This window comes from Helianthus annuus, chromosome 2 (genome assembly GCF_002127325.2).
Source record: "Helianthus annuus cultivar XRQ/B chromosome 2, HanXRQr2.0-SUNRISE, whole genome shotgun sequence".
Classification (NCBI taxonomy): Eukaryota; Viridiplantae; Streptophyta; class Magnoliopsida; order Asterales; family Asteraceae; genus Helianthus; species Helianthus annuus.
This window is the reverse complement of record NC_035434.2, coordinates 152,381,169-152,403,873: the sequence shown is the minus strand read 5'-3', so window position 1 is coordinate 152,403,873 and position 22,705 is coordinate 152,381,169. Positions and strand designations below refer to the sequence as shown.

Genomic DNA, 22,705 nt, shown 5'->3' with positions numbered 1-22,705 from the left:
CTTATGAAGCCACCTCTACCCCACCCTTTCTATACACCCATCTCTACACAATACACAAACTAACAATAGTTTTAAGAGTGTGTATATATACTAAACAATATTTTCATATGAAATAAAAGACTTTAATTTATCTCTGGAGCTCTTGACACATTCTTAGAGAGTTAGATAGATATATAGATGCAGTGAGTCAGAAGAGTGATGAAAGAGATAAGGCATCTTAAACCTTCCCTTCTCTCTAGGACCAGATGGTGACACACCCCTTCTAACATATTCTTTTAAGACCAGTACAACTTTTTACTTGTCTCACCCTTCAACAACTCAACTCAAACTTACCTTTCCTTTATATATATTTACATATCACATCTTTCTTGCACCATAAAACACACACACTACTACTGCACTTTACAATTGGTAGGTTGATCTTTTGGGAGACTGCCTGCAGACAAGAAGAAGAAGAAGAAGACAGCATGGACTGGAATGGTGGGAATCCCATACCATTTATTCCTAGACCCACAGCACAAAGTTCCTTTGCCTTTCTTTACAACTATAACAATGATCACTTTGTATACCCTCCTGGTAATTCTTACTTTTATACTCCCTTTTATAATCAGTCTTTGTTTAATTTAGATCTCATGTGATGTTGGCCTTTCATCCTGACAAGTTTCTTTTGTTTTTTAACCACAAACTAGCGGCGCAGATTATTGCCCACCTACTTGCCATTAGTCTCTAATCACAAACTAGCATACTCCCTAAATTACTCATATACAAATATCTCCACTTTGCGGAATCTGAACCCTACACCTCTAAGATAGCGGAGACTCACCTTACCACTACACCATATGTCCTTTGGAAGTTTCTTTTGTTAATTAGGGTTTCAAGAATCAAACCAGCGTAGTACCTTTTTATTTATTAAATAAATATAATTTCCTCTTTTTGCATATAGTGTGAAGTTTATCACGGAATACTGAATTATGAACAAAAGAGAAAATCTAAATCGTTAAATTTTTGGATCAATAGTTCGTATTTTAAAAACTTTATACTTTTTACACACGTATGAGTATGTTTGTGTACATTATAAAAGGTATAGACACTAATTTCTTCATGAGTTTTTCACAATTGCGTCATAGCTCTGTGCAGATTATCTCCCTAGAATATTATCTACACATATGTGTGCTATATACATAAACAGAATTTGTTCATATTTTTTTAATGTCAAATGAAACAAATAATTACATTGTGTTTCCACAATTTTCTTACATTTTTAGAAATATTTTAAGATTGCAACGATGAATTATACATTCTGTTTTGCTTATTCTCATAATATTTAGTAGTTCGTATATGTAGCCCCACCCCCCCCCCCCCCCCCTCTATATATAACTCAGCTTTTTTGGCAAGATGCCAAGAACATACAAAAATAAATCAGTCATTTTTCTAATTTAAAACTTTTTTTTCAAAAGAAATTGACTGGTATACAATGTTTAATTATTACTGTTAACAAATTACTTTAATATTTTCTATGTACATAACATACACATATAATCATATTCATATAACTGAATATAACGACAACTTTATATACACGATAATGTAACTGTTTAATATGTTATTGTTCTTTCAAAAACCAATTATAATACTCATAATTTAATTTAACATATCTTAAAACTATATTTATACGACAATAAAAATTAATTTTTATTTAATATTGACGTAAATATTTTAATATATTCTTAAAATTATTATTAGTAATCTATCTACTATAATAAAAGAAATCATCTTTTGGACACGTATCATTCATTGAAGGTATTCTTAAATCTATACTTATCTTATATTAATTAATTAAATAAATAATAAATCAATATTAAATCTTATCATACTTTAATAAAATATTATCTTTAAATCTAAATTGTTAATTTAATATATTTTTAAAACAAATACCTCTCCTTCCTACTTATCTTATATTAAATGTATAATTAATAATAAATTAATATTAAATGTTATCCTAATTTATTAAAAATATATTTTTTTTATTATTTGGTATACAAAATTATATTTATTCAACTCGTGTAAAACGTGGGGTTTTTAAAAATGTAATTTTTTTATTATTTACTATACAAAGTTAACCCGTGTAACACACGAAGTTTTTAAAGATATAATTTTTTTATTATTTGCTATGTAAAATTAGATTTAAGGATATAATTTTTTTATTATTTGGTAGATTTTTCAACCCGATTACACACGGATTTTTTTAAAGATATGACATTTTTAGTATTTAATATGTGTAATACACATGGTTTTTAAACATATAACTCTTTTTTAGATCTATTTAACACGTCTAATAAACGGGGTTTTTAGGGATGTAATTTTTTATTATTTGGTAGATTTATTCAACCCGATTATACACAGGTTTTTAAATTACATTTATTTAATATGTGTAATACACATGGTATTAAAATATAACTTTTATTATTTAATATATAAAATTACATTTACTTAACCCGTACAATATACGGGGTTCATAAAAATATAACTTTTTATTATTTAATATATAAAATTACATTTAATCAACCCATGTAATACACGGGGTTCTAACATAGTTATCTATATAACATTTGCAAAGTTGATGAACACTGAATTTCTTTTTGACTTTTTATTTTTTTTAAGTTTCAATCAATATTTGTCTTGACTTTCTTTTTCTTTATTTCCTTTTTTATTATAAATTTTGATTACTAGTCTTAAACAATAAATAATATAATATTTAATCAAACACTTTTATTTTTTTTCTTATAATTTTCGTATGTTAGTTTTTATTATTTTTAAAAAATTAAATACGTGTTTATGTAAAAAAAAATTTCGATATTCCGATAAAAATTATATTTAAAACGGAGTTGTATTTGAAATAATGGTGCATTGACGAACAAAGTCTTTACTGACCAACAACATCGATACCGATAATGGTATTCGTATTTATGGTTTCGATGGATGTAAAAGATGATATTATATTTTGACTTACATCAAACGACTTTTGTGTAATAAAACTATTGTAAATATTAATATACCGACTTAGTTTGTCATTTTACTGTTATTTCGATACAACCTTTTTTCAAATACAATTTATATCGTAATGTCGAGAAAAAACTTAAATACAACCGCGTGTCACAACTTTAATCTATACGAGGGCTGGTACCGTATCGATACCGATATTATAGTTTTCAATCGATGTAAAATAAGTGTTGTTATCTTTTTGGACGTGTCATAACTTTAGGTTTTTAGGTTCTCTTTCAGTTATTATAACGAGTTATTGTAACGAGTGCTGGTACCATAATGAACCAAGCAAACACCAGCCAAATTTCCACCACAACGTGCGACAAATTTTACTGGTTTGTAAACATTTGTAAGTAAAATATAAAAAATTAATTAAAAAAATATCAACCACTTATAAAAAAATAAACAATTTTAGTTTGTTTCCTTTTTTTCTCGCAATAATTTAGTGTTTTGAAACCCTACACACACCTCTTATTCTATTAACCTATTACTAGAGAAAACCGTGCGATGTTGGGGAGCAGTCAATGTAACTACAATAATATAATTTAAATAAGGTTAAAAATAGGAAAAACAAATTAATATGTCAGTTATTAGGAAGTTAAACAGCCGCTACGTAGGGAAGGAGGTGATCGGTCTTTAGATTAGAACAATAAAGAATTAAATTTTAAACTCTCACTTTTTTGTATCGTCTTAATATCTCGTGTTTTTATATCGTCTTCATATCGAAACATTATATCGCATGAAAATTACCTTTTTATCCCAAAGAGTTATATAATAATAAAATAATAATAATAATAACAACAACAACAATAATAATAATAATAATAATAGTATATTATTAATTAATAAGTGAAATCCACCACTTGTGGCCTAGTGGTAGGGAGGCTTGGATTCTTCAATGGAGACCCTAGTTCAACTCACACTTGTGTTACTTTGGTGGATTAGCCAATGATGGATAGAGTTACCCAGGGCCGGCCCGTTAGGCTTACTAATCTAGGCATGGGCCTAGGGCCACCAAAAATCAGGGGCCTCCAATTTTTAGTATAGTTTTATATATTGTATATGTTTTATTAGGCTCAAATAAAAAGCAAAACTAAACCATGTTTTTTAATAAAGTTATACAGATAAAAATTGTTTAGGAAAAAAGGTACACATTTAAGACTCAGTTTCAAAATTAAACCACAGACACAAAATCCAGTTTGTATCAACCATCTACCACTCGACCTCATCCGAATTCCGTGAATCAGCGCCAAAAATCCTTAAAATTGAGCCGCAGTCATCGTTCCTACCTCCTATCGCAACCTGCTCTTTCGATTTTCTAGGTTATCAGCTATCACTAACGATAATCACTCATGGCGTCGGGTCTGTCGGGATTGGAGGGGAATTTATGGGCAAAATTAGGGCTAATTACTAGACGTAGGTTAACTTTAGCAGCTAATTTTCTATTAACTCTATATGTTTTGCAAAAGAGCCTCCACTTCGTAGTCCGCTTAGGGCCTATAAAAACATTGGAACGGCTCTGGAGTTACCTCCTGGTAGAGGTGTCAAGTCTATCCAGAGCCCACCCGGGTTTTCATCTCACTGTGTGTTACGCTAGAGAGTGCTCAGCTCTTATGGTGGCACAACAGCTGTCAAGTGGCAATCGGCAGTATGGTTTCCCGGGGGAGCGCCCAAGCCAAACTCTGAAGCCAGCGTGAACCTTTTTTAGATAATAAAGTCTGGCCAAAATAGAGCAACAGGGTTCTTCAATTTGAGAAATGTGGTAACCTAATATAAGAAAGTCGTCATTCTAAAAATAATAATAAGTCAACTTCATTAAATTTTAATATATTAAATTGGTAGTTGAATTAATGTCTTGTGTTAAATTTATCTTAACATAGATTATGAATTTACAATTTTACACATCTAAAATAAATTATATAATAAATAACTAGCAGCTATACCCGCGTTAGCGCTACTCGACGAGATAATGGATTTTCTTACGTTGCAACTAGTTGTCTTTAAAATTTTAAACATAGAGAAAGCACGAAAAAGTTGATCGTCATTGTAAAAACATAGCTTAAGAAAAATGAATCAAAGAAATTCAAAATTAAAATATTAAGTTTAACTAATTAATAAATATAAAAATAACTAAAATGATCGAAAATATAAAAAAAATGATTACGGTAATATACATTTGTCTTAAAATTAAATGGTTAGGTTATGAATAAAAATAGATATATAATAATTATATTTGTAAAATTTAAAACTTTTTAGAATTATATTTGTAAAATTAAATGATTACATATGTCATTAGATACCAAAATAATGATGTCCCTTCGATGACTCTTGACAAAATTGTAATTTACAATGGACAGTGTGCATCTAAGGCTGTTCGGTATGGGGATCGGCTTTGAACCGTCCTCTAACGGTGCCGGTCCTCCTTCCATGTTGCCCCCCCCCCCAAGCCGCGTCCTCACAGTCCGCAGGAGGACGTCTCCGACGGTCCACAACAAAGATTTTTTAATATGTTTCATATAATACATCCATGATATTAATACGTCCACAGATCATTCTCCGAGGGAGGACCATCACTATACCGCATAACCTAAGAGTTATACAAAGCTTTAGCTGTTCCTAATGTCATCTTGAAATTCAGTGGAAATTATCATACAATCTTTTTTAATATGTTTCATATAATATATCCATGATATTATAATCTAGTGGCATCTTAGAGGTAGGATAAGGTTTAGCGACTATTAGGTTTTCAGGTTCAATTTCTACATGGGAGGTTTTTCTCAGATTTATTGGGTTTCCAGTGATACATCAGTGATCCAAATTTTCTAGAAAAAAATATTTTATATAATAATATAGATAAAACCACTAATATAAAATAAATAATTTTAGTTTTTTCTTTCTCACAATAATTTGGTATTCTAATATCCTACACAGATCTTTATTCTATTAAGCTATTATAAGATTAGCTATAACACGACCTATATGTAGTATGTAGGGTATCAATTTATACACTAGAACAAAATTAACTAGAGTGAATGTTATAGTGTAATAATTATTAGTCTAGTTACTTGTACATTTCGCACGTTAAAAGCACTTTGTATTGGATCTCTTCACACAAACAGGTTAGGGTAAAATGAAAAATCCTACAAATTGTGAAAACTTAAAGAACTCGGTCTTACGAAAGGTTTTTTTAAAAAAGAAACAATTTACCAAAAATCCTTAAAAAATAAACTTTTCCAAAAAAATGGGTTTTTGTTGATTAACACATGCACCCTTAAAAAACACATATAGTTGTTGTAAATGCCGATTCATGTTGATATCAGCATCTTTTTACAGCAGTTGTAACAGGCTTAAAATGCCACTTTGATTTTTTTACAGACGTGTTTGTAATATTTTAATCTAGGGTTGTGCAAAAAATTATGCGCAAACATCAATTGGGAAGTCGAAATTCTTTAAATTCTCACTACGAGTTTTTTCTTGATCTGGATTGTATGTGTATATATAAAACAAAAAGACATAACAGCACTGATTAAATATCTAAAGGATCATGCGTAGAAAATGTCTTATCAAGGACATAGTATCATGCATGCAGACAATACTTTTCCGCATGGTTTGTTATTCCACGTGTTATATATAAGATATATCTTCTGAAAACATTTAATAAGTTCCGATATCATGATTTACATAGCATGTGTACTACAAAGCATCGAAATAGTGGCTTTTTGCATTATATTATATTATATCATATTGTATTATATTATTTAGATAGGAAAGCAGGTGTACTATAAAGCATGGAAATAGTGACTTTATACAGTATCAATTGCATATAGGTTAATCATGTTCTTTCTGAAATTTAATTATTTTCAAACAGGCTTACATGCATAACGTCCAAAAATATGATGGTTTTAACTGTACATTATCATACAACATGCATACATTCATATTAATTAAAAGTGTGTATTATATATTTTTTTGAAAACTATATTTAAACAGGAATGGGTGAAATGAAGCATCATCAAATGATGCAAGCACCATTAGCAATGATGGAAATGAACCAAAATGAGTATGAAAACAACAATCAAGATAAGAAGAAAAGGTTAACAAGTGAACAGTTAGAGGCACTTGAAAACACTTTCCAAGAAGAGAAGAAACTTGACCCTGAAACAAAGATGAAGCTAGCACATGACCTCGGGTTGCAGCCCAGACAGATTGCGGTGTGGTTCCAAAACAGGCGCGCTCGATGGAAGACTAAGCAACTTGAGTGCATGTATGATACGCTTAAACAAGAGTTTGATGCTGTCTCTAGGGAGAAACAAAAGCTTCAAGAAGAGGTATGATACCTTTGCACTGCATTTATATAAAACCATGTTGTTTATACAAAATAGTTAACGTTATGACCCTTAAGAGGCATAATGTTATGCCTTTTGGGTAATTTGATCACTTCATCCTATAATATTTTAAGGTTTATACACTACTACAAATTTAGTGTTAGGGGCTGGGCCGGCCCTGGGGTGGGTGGGGAGGACCACCGGCCAGGACCCGATATTTTGGAGAGCACGCTATTTTTAGAAAAAAAAAACCCGATACGTATACGTAAAAAAATTCTTTTTTAATAGGGTATACATATACAAACACTAAAATAGGTCTAGTTACAAAACTATTCTTATGCTTTAGATTAGTTATTAGCCCATTGGCATTAGGTTTAGACCTTTATTGAGCCCAATACCCAATTTCGTTAAGGCCTAAGGGCACGTTTTTTGAAGCTCGAACAGTGAACACGAATACTCAGAGCCGGCCCTGTTAGGGTCGACATATTGTGACGCTTAGTCCTTAATGTTGTGACAGAAACATTATTTCACAAAATTATTTTAAGAATAAAATCTATAAATTTAAAATGCAATAACATTAATAAACAACGAACCAGCCTTTTGAAAAGAGCTAAACCATTTAAATAAACCTTTTGAAAAGAGCTAAACCAATTAATAAACATGGCTCTCGTCAGCCATGTTTTCTTAGGTGTTCTTCAAAAAACACTAACTTTTGAAAACATGATTGTAACTTGTTTGATTACAGAAATTTCATAAATTCTAACATGGAATCGAAAACAGTAAAACTAGACCTCAAATTGTAGGTATAGTTCAAATACAAGAGTCAAATAGAAGGTAAAACCTTGGAGATCGTGAGCCTTTGTATGTGTGATTCTAGATCAAACGAGAATCCTGACCACAGCCTCTATGTAGCTACTTTGAAAACGTTTGTACATAAAATCATCTTAACAAAAGGGAGAAAACACTCCATATCTTATTGTATCTGATCACCCAAACAAGTTTGCAATTTCAATTTGTATTCTTGTGTGACCGATGTAAAAACACACGAACATAGTTTCTTGTTCTTTGGTTTTCTCGGGTGAAAAGACAAGAGCGAAATCAGTGAAAGTCCCCAGGACCACTCACGGGCTAATATAAGTAACACGAACATCACTAAGCAGTGGCGCAACTTAGAGGAGGCCAGACCGGGCCTTGGCCCGTGCAATTTTTTCGCCCAGTAGTGTTAAATTTCAGGTTTTTGAGAATTTTTTTAAATGTGTATTGGTTCGGCCCAGGCTGATTTTATCTCCAAAAAACATCGGCCCATGCTGAGTTTTAGGTCAAGATCCGCCACTGATCACTATTGATTCAGACGACGAAGGCGTGTGTGAGTCTATCTTACATACAAACAAACATAATAGAAGATATAGAAAACTCGTTTCATTATAATCATCACAACTACATTACCGAATGAGTACAAATCTTCAACCTTTAAGCACCATGCCAACCCTAGGTTAGCTCCCCTGGGGTTGGAGACTCACTACCAACATAACACATAGTGTGGTTTCACTCTTACTAATAAGCTCTCCAAACACTCTCTGTTTCGTACTCTTAAAACTGACACAAACACACAAATATATAGGTGTGCGACTAAGTGCGCCAGTTAGTAAACTACGTTAGTTACTAGTTAGCACAGTTAGGCTAACTGCACCGATAACTAAGTACGCCACCTACAACTAAGTGTGCCTACACCACAAAATTCCATATCGACAGTTACAAGCCCTGGTCTTGCACTAACAGACTCCCCCTTAACTGTTGCTGTCAATTCTGACCAAAACTAAAAATCATTAGTCACAAGTCATGTATCAACGGAGACTCCCCTTGACTAATGATATCAGGTGTTCTCTGTAGTAAGACTTGATCTTCTGGTTTGCACTTTGATCTTCAACCTCAAATCCTAAGACTTGTTATAGATCAATTTTGTTTGGCTGCTTTATGAAACCTGATGAATCCAACACCAAACACTGTAGTTCTCCCCCTCAATAGTAACTACCTCCTAATCTTTCAGCAATCAAAGAATCTTTCGTCTGAAATCAATTCTGAAATTCCAAGACTTTAGTTGTATCAGGCATATGACAGACAGTTTGAATTTCTAACAATCAACATCGAATTAATCAGCTTCCAAAAAGATAAAAACTTATGTTCGATAATCTAATAACAAACTCAACTTCTAATAACGTATGCAACTACCATAATCATTTTTACGTGATCATCATCTTCAACCAGAAGTGTCTGAATCCATCTCGTATCTTCATTACTCTACCAGTTACCCAATGTCTTTCGTTTTCGATATCCACCTCGTGGTAAGCACCTCATGATTATTTCCAGAATCCAACTCGATTAGCAACTTCACCCCTCTGAGTAAGCTTTACAGCAAATCAATCATCCTTACTATAATCGGCATATGATAAAGGTTCAATTTTCAACTAATCACCGACCGAATAATCAGCTTCATCACAAACACACTTGACAAAATCACGAACACAAGCTCGATACTAATCATCATGTAACCACCAGTCTTTAAACGGAATGATTAATCTTTGTCTAATTTATCATCACCCATAGTGAGAAACCAAATTAGGTGACCAGCCTAGTTAATCATCATTCACAGTGAGAACCCAAATTAGCTTATCTATAGTGAGAAATCCAAATTAGGAAATCTTCCTAATTTATCATCACATAGATCCCAAATGAGAAATCAAACCAAAACTATAACATGATCTTGGTCACTTTAACTTTCATCGAGCATTTTGAAAATTTTCAAAGAAACAACATTTCTTGGAAAACTTTATCTCCTTTTTCTTCAAAAAAAAAAATCAAAAACCAACAAATCTCTCACTTTTATCTTCTAAAACACAATCTTCAAACTCTAAAATTGATCCGTCCTAAAAATCAACTAGAAATCCACGCCCAAGAAGAGTCTTAAACATAGAGCCAAATTGTCACAGAAACCCTTAATTGTAAGAACCAAAATCTTCAAGTAATTCTCCCATTCAGTAATGAAGTTCCCCCGGGGATACTCGTAGGCTATGGAAAGTTGAGAATACCCAGAAAGTTTGATTCGAATAGTGGAAGTCTTAAAGCAAACAAGGTCCACCATTACTGAACAAAACTTCCCAAAAATATTATCTCCAAAAATTTTCCTTAACATTTATCACCTTATTCAGAATATCCTTAAAAATTCCATTCAAGAAAAATTCCTGAAAATACTATCTGTTTTTTACCATCAATAAGTACGCCTGATGAGCTTGGTTTACTTGGGGATATTAACTTTAAAATATTTGAGGTTAAACAGCAGATAACCGCACCAATAAATAGACAACTGAGCCTGACAACAAGCGTAGTTAGAACAACTGCGTGAACCAAGTAACTGCGCTAGGTAACAACTACGCAAGACAGTAACCATGTGAATGGTAACTGTGCCTCAACTGCACTATATCTGATAATTGCACCCCAATTGTCAGTAACTGCGCTGAAGTTACTGTTTTCGAAACTGACCTCAAAAACTCAAACAAACAACTCTAATTAACTCGTTTTTTATCAGAAATAATCTAACAAACTTCAGTTTAATCCCAATTTAAATGCCTCATGGCATTTAATAGAGATAAACACTGAATCAATAGCAATGGTGATTCGGATAGACAGTTAATCCTTCCGCATCGAGCATCATGCTTTGATACCACCTGAAAGTCCCCAAGACCCCTCACGGGTCGATAAAACTAACAAGAACATCATTCTTGTTTCAGACAGGAGCGTGTAAGTCTTTCTTACATACAAACAAACATATTAGAAGATGTAGAAAACTTGCTTCATTATAATCATCAAAGTTATGATAGTGAAAGAGTACACATCTTCAATGTTTAAGTACCATTCCAACACTATGTGAGCTCCCCTAGGGTTAGAGATTCACTACCAATAATAACACATAGTAAAGTTTCCCTCTTACTAACAAGCTCTCTAAACACCCTCTATTTTGCTCTCTTAAAATTGACATAAACACACAAATATAAAGGTGCGCAACTGAGTGCTCCAGTTAGTCAACTGCGTTGGTTAGTGGCTAGTGTAGTTAGGCTAACTGCACTTACAACTAAGTGCACATGCACTACAATTTACATAGCGACACTTACAAGTCATGTTCTTACACCAACAATCACAATAGGGTTCGTACACTTTTACATATGATCTGTACATATACCGATTCTATAGACCGACACGATGTTTCATGAACACACCCTAATCCAAAGTTTAGGATCTTAAACAGTTTCCTTCTTTCTAACTTTACATAATAACCCCTAACTAACAATAATTACATTCTTTACTCTAAATACAACTTTTTAAGTAATTACATATATAAGCCAAACTTATCTTATTCATCTTTATAACCTGGGTCTAGAATTATTATGGCCAACGACTAATGGCTTTGGGTAATGTTACCATGGTGTTACTCATAGTTGTCATGTAAGGTTGAAATGGATTGATAGGTTTAGGAATTGAAATTGCTGAAGTCCAATAATATCTAATATTTGTATATGTATTTGTAGTTAGAGGATCCTGTACATTAATTCAGAAGTGTGAGAAGTGTATTATAACATTATATAACACCATATAAACACCGTATAACACTATGTAACACCATATAACACCATGTAACACTATGTAACACTATATAACACTATATAACAAATATAACACTATATTTTATCTGATAGCATGTCTATGATAGATGTATAGTGTTATATATTTTTATATAGTGTTACATAGTGTTATATGGTGTTACATAGTGTTATACGGTGTTTATATGGTGTTATATAGTGTTATACATGGTTGTAAAACAAGGTTTCCAAGGCCGAGTACTCGCCGAGTAGTCGCTACAAGGTAGGCTGCCGAGGCGACTTTCTTTGACTCCGCCTAATTACTCGGAATCGGTCAAACGTGGTCAACCTCAGCCAAAATCGTATCTAGTAGGTCAACTTGGGCCGAGTTTGACTTGAAAAATAATAAAACATAATTTTATACCTATCATATCGAAGAATGAATATTATTTTCACGTATTTTGTTATAGATATTAGTAAATTTATTTTATTTGACATGTATTTAATTTCCAAAAACTAATTTCTTTATAGTTTAACATGTCCGAGTACTCCCCGAGTACTCTCCGCCTAGGCCAAGTACTCTCAACTCCCCGGTCGACCGACTAGCGAGCGCCTAACGACTTTTGCAACCATGGTGTTATATATAGTGTTATAATACACTTCTCACACTTCTGTATTAATGTACAGGATCCATACCCTGTATTTGTAAGTAATTACATACTTTATAATTGGGATATTTAGTTCCATCTATCTTCATCAAAACTTTTTATATTGTCAACTTAATAAAAGATAGTAATATCCGATACACCATTTTATGATATTTATACCCTTAACTTAAAACTTGCATTGATTAGGATATGAGCGTTTAGAGTGCAATGAAAAGAGATGTATAATAGTCATATGATAGATTATAATTAACTACGTTTTTCTACCACGCTATGCGGCTGAAGTTTGTTGTTACTTGTTATCGATTCGGCTCATCGGAAACTGTCAAAACGAATACCGGTTCTGATATTGTCAATACCAAAAACAATGATGCTTTTGCTCATATCTGGTTTAGTTCATCACAGTACCGTAAGGCTAAATGCATTCGCTATACCAAAATTATATGTATATGAAACTTTAACAAAAAAAAAAAAAAAAAAAAAACATTTCACTTTTGTGACTAAATTTAAAAAAAAAAATCAAAGTTTTATTGCAAAAATAAAAAAAAAAATCCTAAAGTTAATATGTCTTCTTTGCCTTGAAAAGAAATAAACAAATATATCAAAAAGAAAAATACAAAAAAAACAAACAAAAAGACAAAAAAGCTACTATTACTAACTTTGCATTTTAAATATATATATATATCCCAGGATTTCCTCCACCGCGCGTTGCGGCGGGGAATCCGTATACGAACCAAATGATAAAAACTAGTATCAGACTACAAAATATAAATGTGTAAAAAACGAAATAAAATGTAACAAATACAAGAAAAATTATGACATGGTACCTAAGACATCCACTGCCGCAACTTGCGGTTGTGACCGGCAGGGTTCGCTGAACAGGAAGTTATGTTTTAATATTCACTATTTATAGTGACTGGGCTGGCCCAATTTTTAATAAATTTAAAGCGGAAACATATTTTGTTTTTGTAAAAAAAAGTTAATAATTTTTTTCGATGAATACTGAGTCGGTCTGTTTACAAAAGAAATTATCTCGTATATACTTTATGTAAACAAAACTAACAAACGGAAATTATAACAGAAAAATCAAACTATTAAAGGCATATATTATTTATAGTGTAATTGTAAAAAAAAAAAAGTTAATAAATTTTTTCGGTGGATACGGGGTCGGTCTGTTTACAAAAGAAATTATATCTCGTATATAGTTTATGTAAACAAAACTAATAAACGGAAGTTATAACAGAAAAATAAAACTATTAAACGCGTATATTGTTTATATTATAAGAGAGGTTAAACTAAAATTAAAACAACAAACAAACCTACTTAAAAAAAAACTCAACAACAAACATACCTTCATATTGTAAGAGAGGTTAAAAAAAATTAAAACAACAAACAAACAAACATACCTTATGCAGCTGCTATAGTGAAATTCATGATGTACTCGAAGATATACATAAAAATGAATACTTTTAGAAGTGAAATTGATAAAGCTTAATTTAAGGAAATATTAAGTAAATAATTAAAAAAAGTTATCTCAATAGATCAAAAATGTAAAGCAAATAAACAATAAAAAAATAAAAACAAAAACAAAAACCAAACCAAAAAAAAAAAAAAAAACTACATGCTAATTTGATCTATCTATTATAATAAAAGAAACCAACTTTTAAACACGTGTCATTTTATTCTCAAATCTATACTTATCTTATATTAATAAAATAAATAAATAATAAATTAATATTGAATCTTATCATACTTTAATAAAATATTATCCTTGAATCTAAATTGTTAATTGTTAATTGTTAATTTAATATATTTTTAAAACAAATACTTCTCTTTCCTCCTTATCTTATATTAAATATATAAATAATAAATTAATATTAAATGTTATCCTAATTTATTAAAAATATAAATTTTTTTATTATTTGATATACAAAATTATATTTATTTAACTCGTGTAAAGCACAGGGTTTTTAAAAATATAATTTTTTTATTATTTACTATACAAAGTTACATTTATATAGCCCGTTTAATACACGAAGTTTTTAAAGATATAACTTTTATCATTTTCTATGTAAAATTAGATTTATTCAACACGTGTAATACACGGGGTTTTTAAGGATACAATTTTTTTATTATTTGGTAGATTTTTCAACCAGACTAATACGGGTTTTTTAAAGATACGACGTTTTTAGTATTTAATATACAAAATTACATTTATTTAATCTGTGTAATACACATGGTTTTTAAAGATATAACTCTTTTTAAATCTATTCAACATGTGTAATATACGAGATTTTTAAGGATGTAATTTTTTATTATTTGGTAGATTTATTCAACCCGATTATACAAGGGTTTTTTTAAACATACAACATTTTTAGTATTTAGTATACAAAATTACATTTATTTAATCTGTGCAATACATATGATTTTTAAAGATATAACTTGTTTTTATTATTTGATATATAAAATTACATTTATTTAATCCGTATGATATACGGGGTTCACAAAGATATAACTTTTTATTATTTAATATATAAAATTACATTTATTCAACCTGTATAATACACGGAGTTCTAACCTAGTTTGGTATAAAGTAAAGTAGGTGTGGTTTACATTCAAGAAAGTTAACCGGTTCACTCGTTGGACTGGATATAAGATTCAGAAAGTATTTTATATACTAAAATAAAGTAGACGATTTAATAAATAAAAGTGTAAAAAGTTAAATATAGACAAAGCAAAAGCATAATAAATTTACACTTTTAACTTTTAACCACTTATTTTGGTCAACTGACATAGGGGGTGTTTGGGGTTGAGTTTTGAAAATAGATTATGCGTTTTGAATAATCAGAATCAGATAATTAGCTGTAACAAAACGTGCTGCAGAAAGATAGTGTTTGGATTTGATTATGTTGTTTGATATCACAATAATCAGATAATCAACATTGTTTGGATTTGATTATGTTGTTTGATATCACAATAATCAGATAATCAACTATTTGAGTGTTTGGCAAGTATATATATTTCAAAAAAATAAATAAGTGAAAACGTAAAAAATCAGTTTTTGGATTATCACGTTTTCCTGCAGCAAGGGGTGACCTACTTATGGATTATCACGTTTTGAACTCTACAAAACGTAAAAAATCACTTTTTATTAATTTTTTACCAAACACTTAAAATAGATTTTTTGCGATTTCAAAACACAATAATCAAATAATCAGGTTGAAAACGCAATCCCAAACACCCCCATAATAAATCTCAGAAAAGATTTCATACTATATGAATCTAAAAATATAAGTCTATGACCTTTAATTAATATAGTACATATAGCAAACATGTTGATACAATATTGGTTACGTTTATTAATATAGTAGGCATACCAAACATGTTGGTACAATATTAATGGTAAAACAAAAAAAAAATAAAAAAGTTTATGACTAAAAAAAATAAAACATAAAAGCTCTTATAGCTAACATGGTGTAGTAAAAAAGTTTGTGGCTAAAAAGATAAATTTAAAAAAGCTCTTGTAGCTAACATGATGATTTTTAATATATATTATATAAGAGTGGGGATCCTACGGAAAGTGTGTTTTTTCTAGAAAGTCTAGGAATCGGTCTGGGCCATCCAATGGGTGTGTTTAATATAAGAGTGGGGATCCTGCGGAAAGTTTGTTTTTCCTAGAAAGTCTAGGAAACGATTTGGGCCATCCAATGGGTGTGTTTAATTGTTGAGATCATCTTGGTGGCATTTTGGTAATATGTGTTTCTTAAAAATATGATTATTTAATTAATCAGGGGTAGATATGTCATTTAGCTTATTTTAAATATGGAAATAACTGTCATTCCATAAACCACCCCACATTTCTTGCGATTTTCTCTCTCTCCCCCTCTCTCTCTCTCCCTTTCTCTCGTCTCTCTCTTCCTTCTATCCTTCATGAAGAAACACAACATCAAGAAAACATATCGTGACAAATGTCACCCATCGTAACAGCATGAATGGTAAAACACAGCGTCAAGAAATCCTCCAGCATTACCAGCATGAATGCTAAAACACAACGGTATTAAACTGCTGGCTGTTAAAACACAATGTCAAGAAATCCTCCAGCATTACCAGCATGGATGGTAAAACACAGCGTCAAGAAATCCTCCAGCATTACCAGCATGGATGGTAAAACACAGCGTCAAGAAATCCTCCAGTATTACCAGCATGGATGGTAAAACACAACTGTATTAATCTGTTTGCTGTTAAAACACAATGTCAAGAAATCCTCCAACATTACCAGCATGGATGGTAAAACACAGCGTCAAGAAATCCTCCAGCATTACCAACATGAATGCTAAAACACAGCTGTATTAATCTGTTTGTTGTTAAAACACAATGTCAAGAAATCCTCCAGCATTACCAGCATGGATGGTAAAAACAGCGTCAAGAAATCCTCCAGCATTACCAACATGAATGCTAAAACACAACTGTATTAATCTGTTTGCTGTTAAAACACAATGTCAACAAATCCTCCAGCGTTACCAGCATGAATGCTTGCTGTTAAAACACATCGTCAAGAAATCCTCTAGCATTACCAGCATGAATGCTAAAACACAACGTCAAGAAATCCTCCATCATCACCCTTCCGTCGACATCTCCGACTCTCTTCGACACCCTCCGTCTTCAACCCCCACCTTCATCATCGTCTCCGGCTGTCACCCATCATAATCACCATGTTCATCCCCGTTCAGCCATCTCCGGCTGTTAACTTCCGACGACAACCACCTTCACCGTGAACTGAAATTAGGGTTTTCAGTTTGTGAGATACAAGAAGACTGACAGGATTCGTCTTTTGTTCCGTTCACATCTTACTATGTTTCGAAACCACCATTCAGAAAATCATGGAGAAACAGTTTCCATAATCTTATGCATTGTTAGTTAATGAGAGATAAATTCCAAAAATAAAATAAAAGTCAAATTACACAAGTGCCCTTTTAGTTAAAATCCTTCCATGCCACGTGTCACATTCTTATTGTTTCCTATACTTTATAGGATATATATATATATATATATATATATATATTAATACTAATAATAATAATAATAATAATAATAATAATAATAATTAAGTATATAGTAATAATAGTAATGCCATGCGTAAATATGAATTTGATGTATTTTAAATAGATATATATGATCTTAAACATTTTTAACTGATATAATTTTACTAAAATACATATTTATCTATAAAATTATTCACTTTAAAAAATTATCACATCTGACTCACTATATATATTCATAATCAATTAAATAATATATTTTTTTCACTTACAACCATATTAAAATATAAGAGAGGGGATGAAAGGGAACCCCCAAATATGGGGGCTTACTTTAATTTTCCATGTAATTTTGGGGATGGAGTTTTAGGATAGGGACTCCAATGAAAGAGTAAAAATTAATAAAATCCTATATATTCCTTATAATTTTGGTACTGAGACTATTGTGAGTGTTTTTAGAGCATTCACATCCCTTTCATTAAATATACCCTTTAATTACAATAAAAACAATTAAATTTTCTCTCACCTTTTCAATGTTTAAAAACCGGTTTTTATGTCATACCGGCTTGTGCTCTAAAATGGTTCAACCGGTTGAAACGGGTTGTATCAGGCGGTTGAACCGGGTTACTAGTAAACCCTATAAATTCCATAAAATACAAACTCATCTAAAAAAACAAACCAATATCAACTAGGATTTATGTAATTGATCATAGTTTTATCTAAAAACAACTATTTTTATTGTAAACTATTAAGCATTTTAAGAATATCTTCATTAGTTATAAACAATATTGCATTGTATGAGGTGAGTAACAAATTCAGCAACGACGAAATATTGGAATAGAAGGCACTAGGTTAATTACCAGAAATATGGAAGATCAATATTACCTTAATATTGTATTCTATTAAAATTAAGAAAACAAATCTTAAGATAATGCAAACCGGTTCAATGGTTTGAACCGGTAGAACCAGATTTACCGTCGGTACATAAGACATACTGTATTCGGGTTTTACCGGCCTTTATCGTACCGGATTCGTGTACGATATCCGGTTTAACCGGTATAACCGGCCGGTTAATACCGGTATTTAAAACATTGCACCTTTTAATTAAATAATATTTTTTATACCCTTATCATTACCTTTTCTCTCTCATCTACTCACAACCACATTCAAAATATATTAAAATATTATAAAAGGTGAACAGTGTCCTCTCAAATATACATATTAACGGTAACATTTTCTATCTCCTCCACTTACAACCATCTTTTATAATTCAAAAACCTCCCATATAAAATTTAATGGAAGGGAATGCTGTTATATTTTAAGATACATATAGCTATCCCTTAAAATCATGAACTTATAATGATAGCATCAATAGTGCTGCAAATGAACCAACCGTTTAGTGAATAGTTCGTAAGTCATTTGGCAAGAAGTTCATTTGTGTTCGCTCGTTTAATAAATGAACGAAAACGAACAATAAATTTTGTTCGTGTAGTTGTGTAGTTAAATGAAGGAACATGAACAGAAGTCGTGTTCTTTCATTTATGTTCGTGAACGTTCGGTAACATGTTCGTTTGTGTTCAATAGTTCATTAGTGTTTTTAATTTTTGTATTTATCTAAATACTTCAAAATTCCGATAAATAAAATATATAATAAGTATGGTGTATTATATATTATGTTCATGAATGCGTGTTTGTGTTCGTTTGTGTTCATGAATATTAGTTTGTGTTCATGAACGTTCGCTTGCATTCGTTACCTAAAATTGACAAATGAACAGTGACAAACGTGAGGGCGTTTATTTCCTTAATGAATGAATACTAACATAAAATCATGTTCGATAAGTGTTGATTACCGTTCGTGAGCACATATATATCCTTAACAAATGAATACGAACAATGTCTTATTTGTGTTCCTTAGGTTCATTTGCAGTCCTATGCATTAGTCATAATAAATTACTTATAATGGGTCTTAACATACAAATTGGCTTAACGTGAGAAGTGAATGAGGGATTTTTTTTTTTTTTTGAATTGTTTTTTCACATCTTATTAGGCACGTATTTTAGTCTCATAATAAAAAAAAATTCATAATTTTACACTAGTATAGTAATTACTGTAGAGTAATTACAAAAATTACATAATTACTCTACTAGTGTAAAATAATAATTTTTTTTACATTATTAAACATCATACTTAATAGATGGAAAAAAATAAAAAATAAAAACTTCCTTCACTGCTCATGTTGAGAATATTTCGTATATTAAAGACTCATATGTATTTGATCTTTATAGTACATTTATAATATGGAATACATTGCTTGAATTTTCTTAATTATAAATTTCCTCACTATTATTTATAAAAATTTATATGTGAGAAAGTTTCACTATTCATTTGAAGTGTTTTGATTGTCTGATGAAATTTGTAGGCCAATGGGTATACATACAAGTCATAAAACTATGTGTTGAAGTCTCTATTGCATATAAAGTTAAACATTTATACTTTCTTCCTTTGGATTATTTCTAAAATCAAAAATTTTTCCTTAGAATATTAGTATAAGTACCATATAGCCCTTGTAGTTTACTTTTAGTTTTAATAAATCTTATACTTTATAAATTTATTATATGGTTCTGATAGTTTTAACTAACTAATTCTTAAATCACTATTTTTGATTGATCCCTTAAAGGTGTTAGCATTGAGGACAATACTCAAAGAACAAGTTAGCAAGAGACAAGGGGCAGGCTCTAGCACGGGGTACACTTACATGTCCGGTGAAGAGACGGTTGAGAGCACATCGGCAGCCACCATTCGTACCACCAACAACCACCCTCATCATCAGTTGAGCCTCGGTCAACATCAGGCGGTTGTTGCCACTACAACAGCCATGGTCGCCGACGAAAACAACTTCATGATAAACTATGATCCAGCCTCATCAGTGCCTGCTCCATCTTACTCTAATTGGCATGTTCTTCCATCGTATCCTTAAAGTAGTTGCTACCTGTTTAATTTGTTTACTGCCTCGGTCGGATATCAATCAAATAATATTTTTTATATTTATTTTTACAGTGAGTGAAAGTTAGGAAAATGTGATCTAGATCAGCATTTGATGTTTGTTATATTTGTTCTTATTCATTAGGTTGATTAATTGCATTTTTTGTTACTTTAATGAAGTGGGAAGGGTACCTGTAACCCTAACTCACACCAATCATATGATTCATATCGTGACACGCCACTTAGACCATCCACTACCCGATTTAGTGGCACCACTACCCTAAAATATGGACTCCACCATTTTGCTCCACTCTCTCTCCATACACACAACTCTCTCATACCTTCACACACAATTACATAGACCATCGGCAACCACAAAGACCACCCCCTACATGTAGGGCACTACCCGCATGACCAGTGGCAAGAGTCCGGGCACCCTGTCCCCCCTTAGGTTAAGTAATACGAGCATCTATTTTGGGTAACGGGTTAAAACGAACCTTTTAATAAGGTATCATTTTAGGTTAAACCGAGGTTTGACCAAAATGAATTTAATTTGAAATAATTTGTTCTAGAAAAAAATTGTAAAACAGGTTCACCAGCCATAATTGTTTTTATGTGTTTTTATGACGGCTTGTGACGACAAAATGCAGTTTGGTTTTAAAAAAACCTGCAAGCAAATGTGTGAGACGCTCAAAACATAAGCGAGGTGCAAAGTATTATAAAGGCGCACTCAATGCGCAAAGGGTGAGCCTTGGTTCTCAATGCAAGGCGCTTAAAAAATAAGACTTTTTTAGACGAGTCATTTAGTATAAAAATACAACTTTTAGGGATTTTAGACATATTTTAGGCTTCTTTAGGGCTAGTTTAAATTGTTTTAGGTTGTTTCCATGCTTGTTTAGGGTTCTTATAATTGTTTCAAACATGTTTAAACCTGTTCAAACAATTTTTGACTGGAATTTCATTGTAAATTAGCCTGAAAAAGTGCCTGAGGGCCTGAAAGTTGGGCTTTTGAAGCGAAACAAGGCTGAGATGAGCCTGAAAAATGGGCCTAGACGTGTGCTTGAGTGAGCCTTGACACAAAGTTATAAACATACTTTAGATGATATTTACCACATTATTCATTGAATAACAAAAATAGGATAAGAAAAAAGTACACACAAATCTATACTATATAATAAAAGAAACCAATGAATGGACACTTGTCATTATTCTAGACCATCCTTAATTATAGATAATAATTATTTAATTTAAATTTTTAAATATTAATTAAATTAATATAAATCTTATCAACTATAAATTACTTCTATAAACTTAAGTTAACTTCAAATCAACTTTAAATCGTAAAGTGTTAGGCCCATTTGAATAAACCCAAGATAAATCTATTTTATATTTTTATTATTTTAGAAATTAATACTGTTTATTTATTTTAGCATTATTTTTTAGGTTTTTGTATATTCCGTGTATATGATGATCTGATTTCTTTATGCATTAGGTTGTTTTTATATTTTATATTTCGTGTATTTGATTTCTTTATGGATGTTTATTTATTTTAGCATTATTTTTTTTAGGTTTTTCTATATTTCTTTATGTATTAGGTTGTTTTTATATTTTATTTTTCATGTATTTGATTTCTTTATGGTTTTACTAGGTTAAAATCTCATATATTACACGGGTTGAATATATAATAAATTGTGAAAAAGAAAAAACTCTTTGTAATTTTATATATTAAATAATAAAAAGTTATATCTATAAAAACCATATTGTACCGGTTGAATAAATGTAATTTTATGTATCAAATAATAAAAACGTTATATCTTTATTGTTAACTATGAGAAATTATATTAAACAACTTATTAACTAAACCAAAAATTTAAAAACGAGATTTTTAAATATATGTATTGTTTTATATGTTAATATATAAAATTACATTTATTCAACCCGTGTAATAAGCGGGATTTTTAAAGATATATATATTTTTATATTATTTAGTATACAAAATTACATTTGTTTAACCCGTGTAATAC

General features: G+C 31.0%; 1 protein-coding gene across 1 annotated transcript; it reads left to right on the top strand.

The window, feature by feature from the left end:
* The first annotated feature begins 367 nt into the window (after positions 1-367).
* LOC110906940 (homeobox-leucine zipper protein ATHB-22) lies at positions 368-20,840 on the top strand. Its single transcript, XM_022151995.2, has 3 exons — positions 368-576; positions 7,033-7,370; positions 20,377-20,840. The coding sequence occupies exons 1-3, from the start codon at positions 468-470 to the stop codon at positions 20,674-20,676; spliced, it is 747 nt and encodes a 248-aa protein (XP_022007687.1). The 5' UTR covers positions 368-467; the 3' UTR covers positions 20,677-20,840.
* The last annotated feature ends 1,865 nt before the right edge of the window (positions 20,841-22,705 follow it).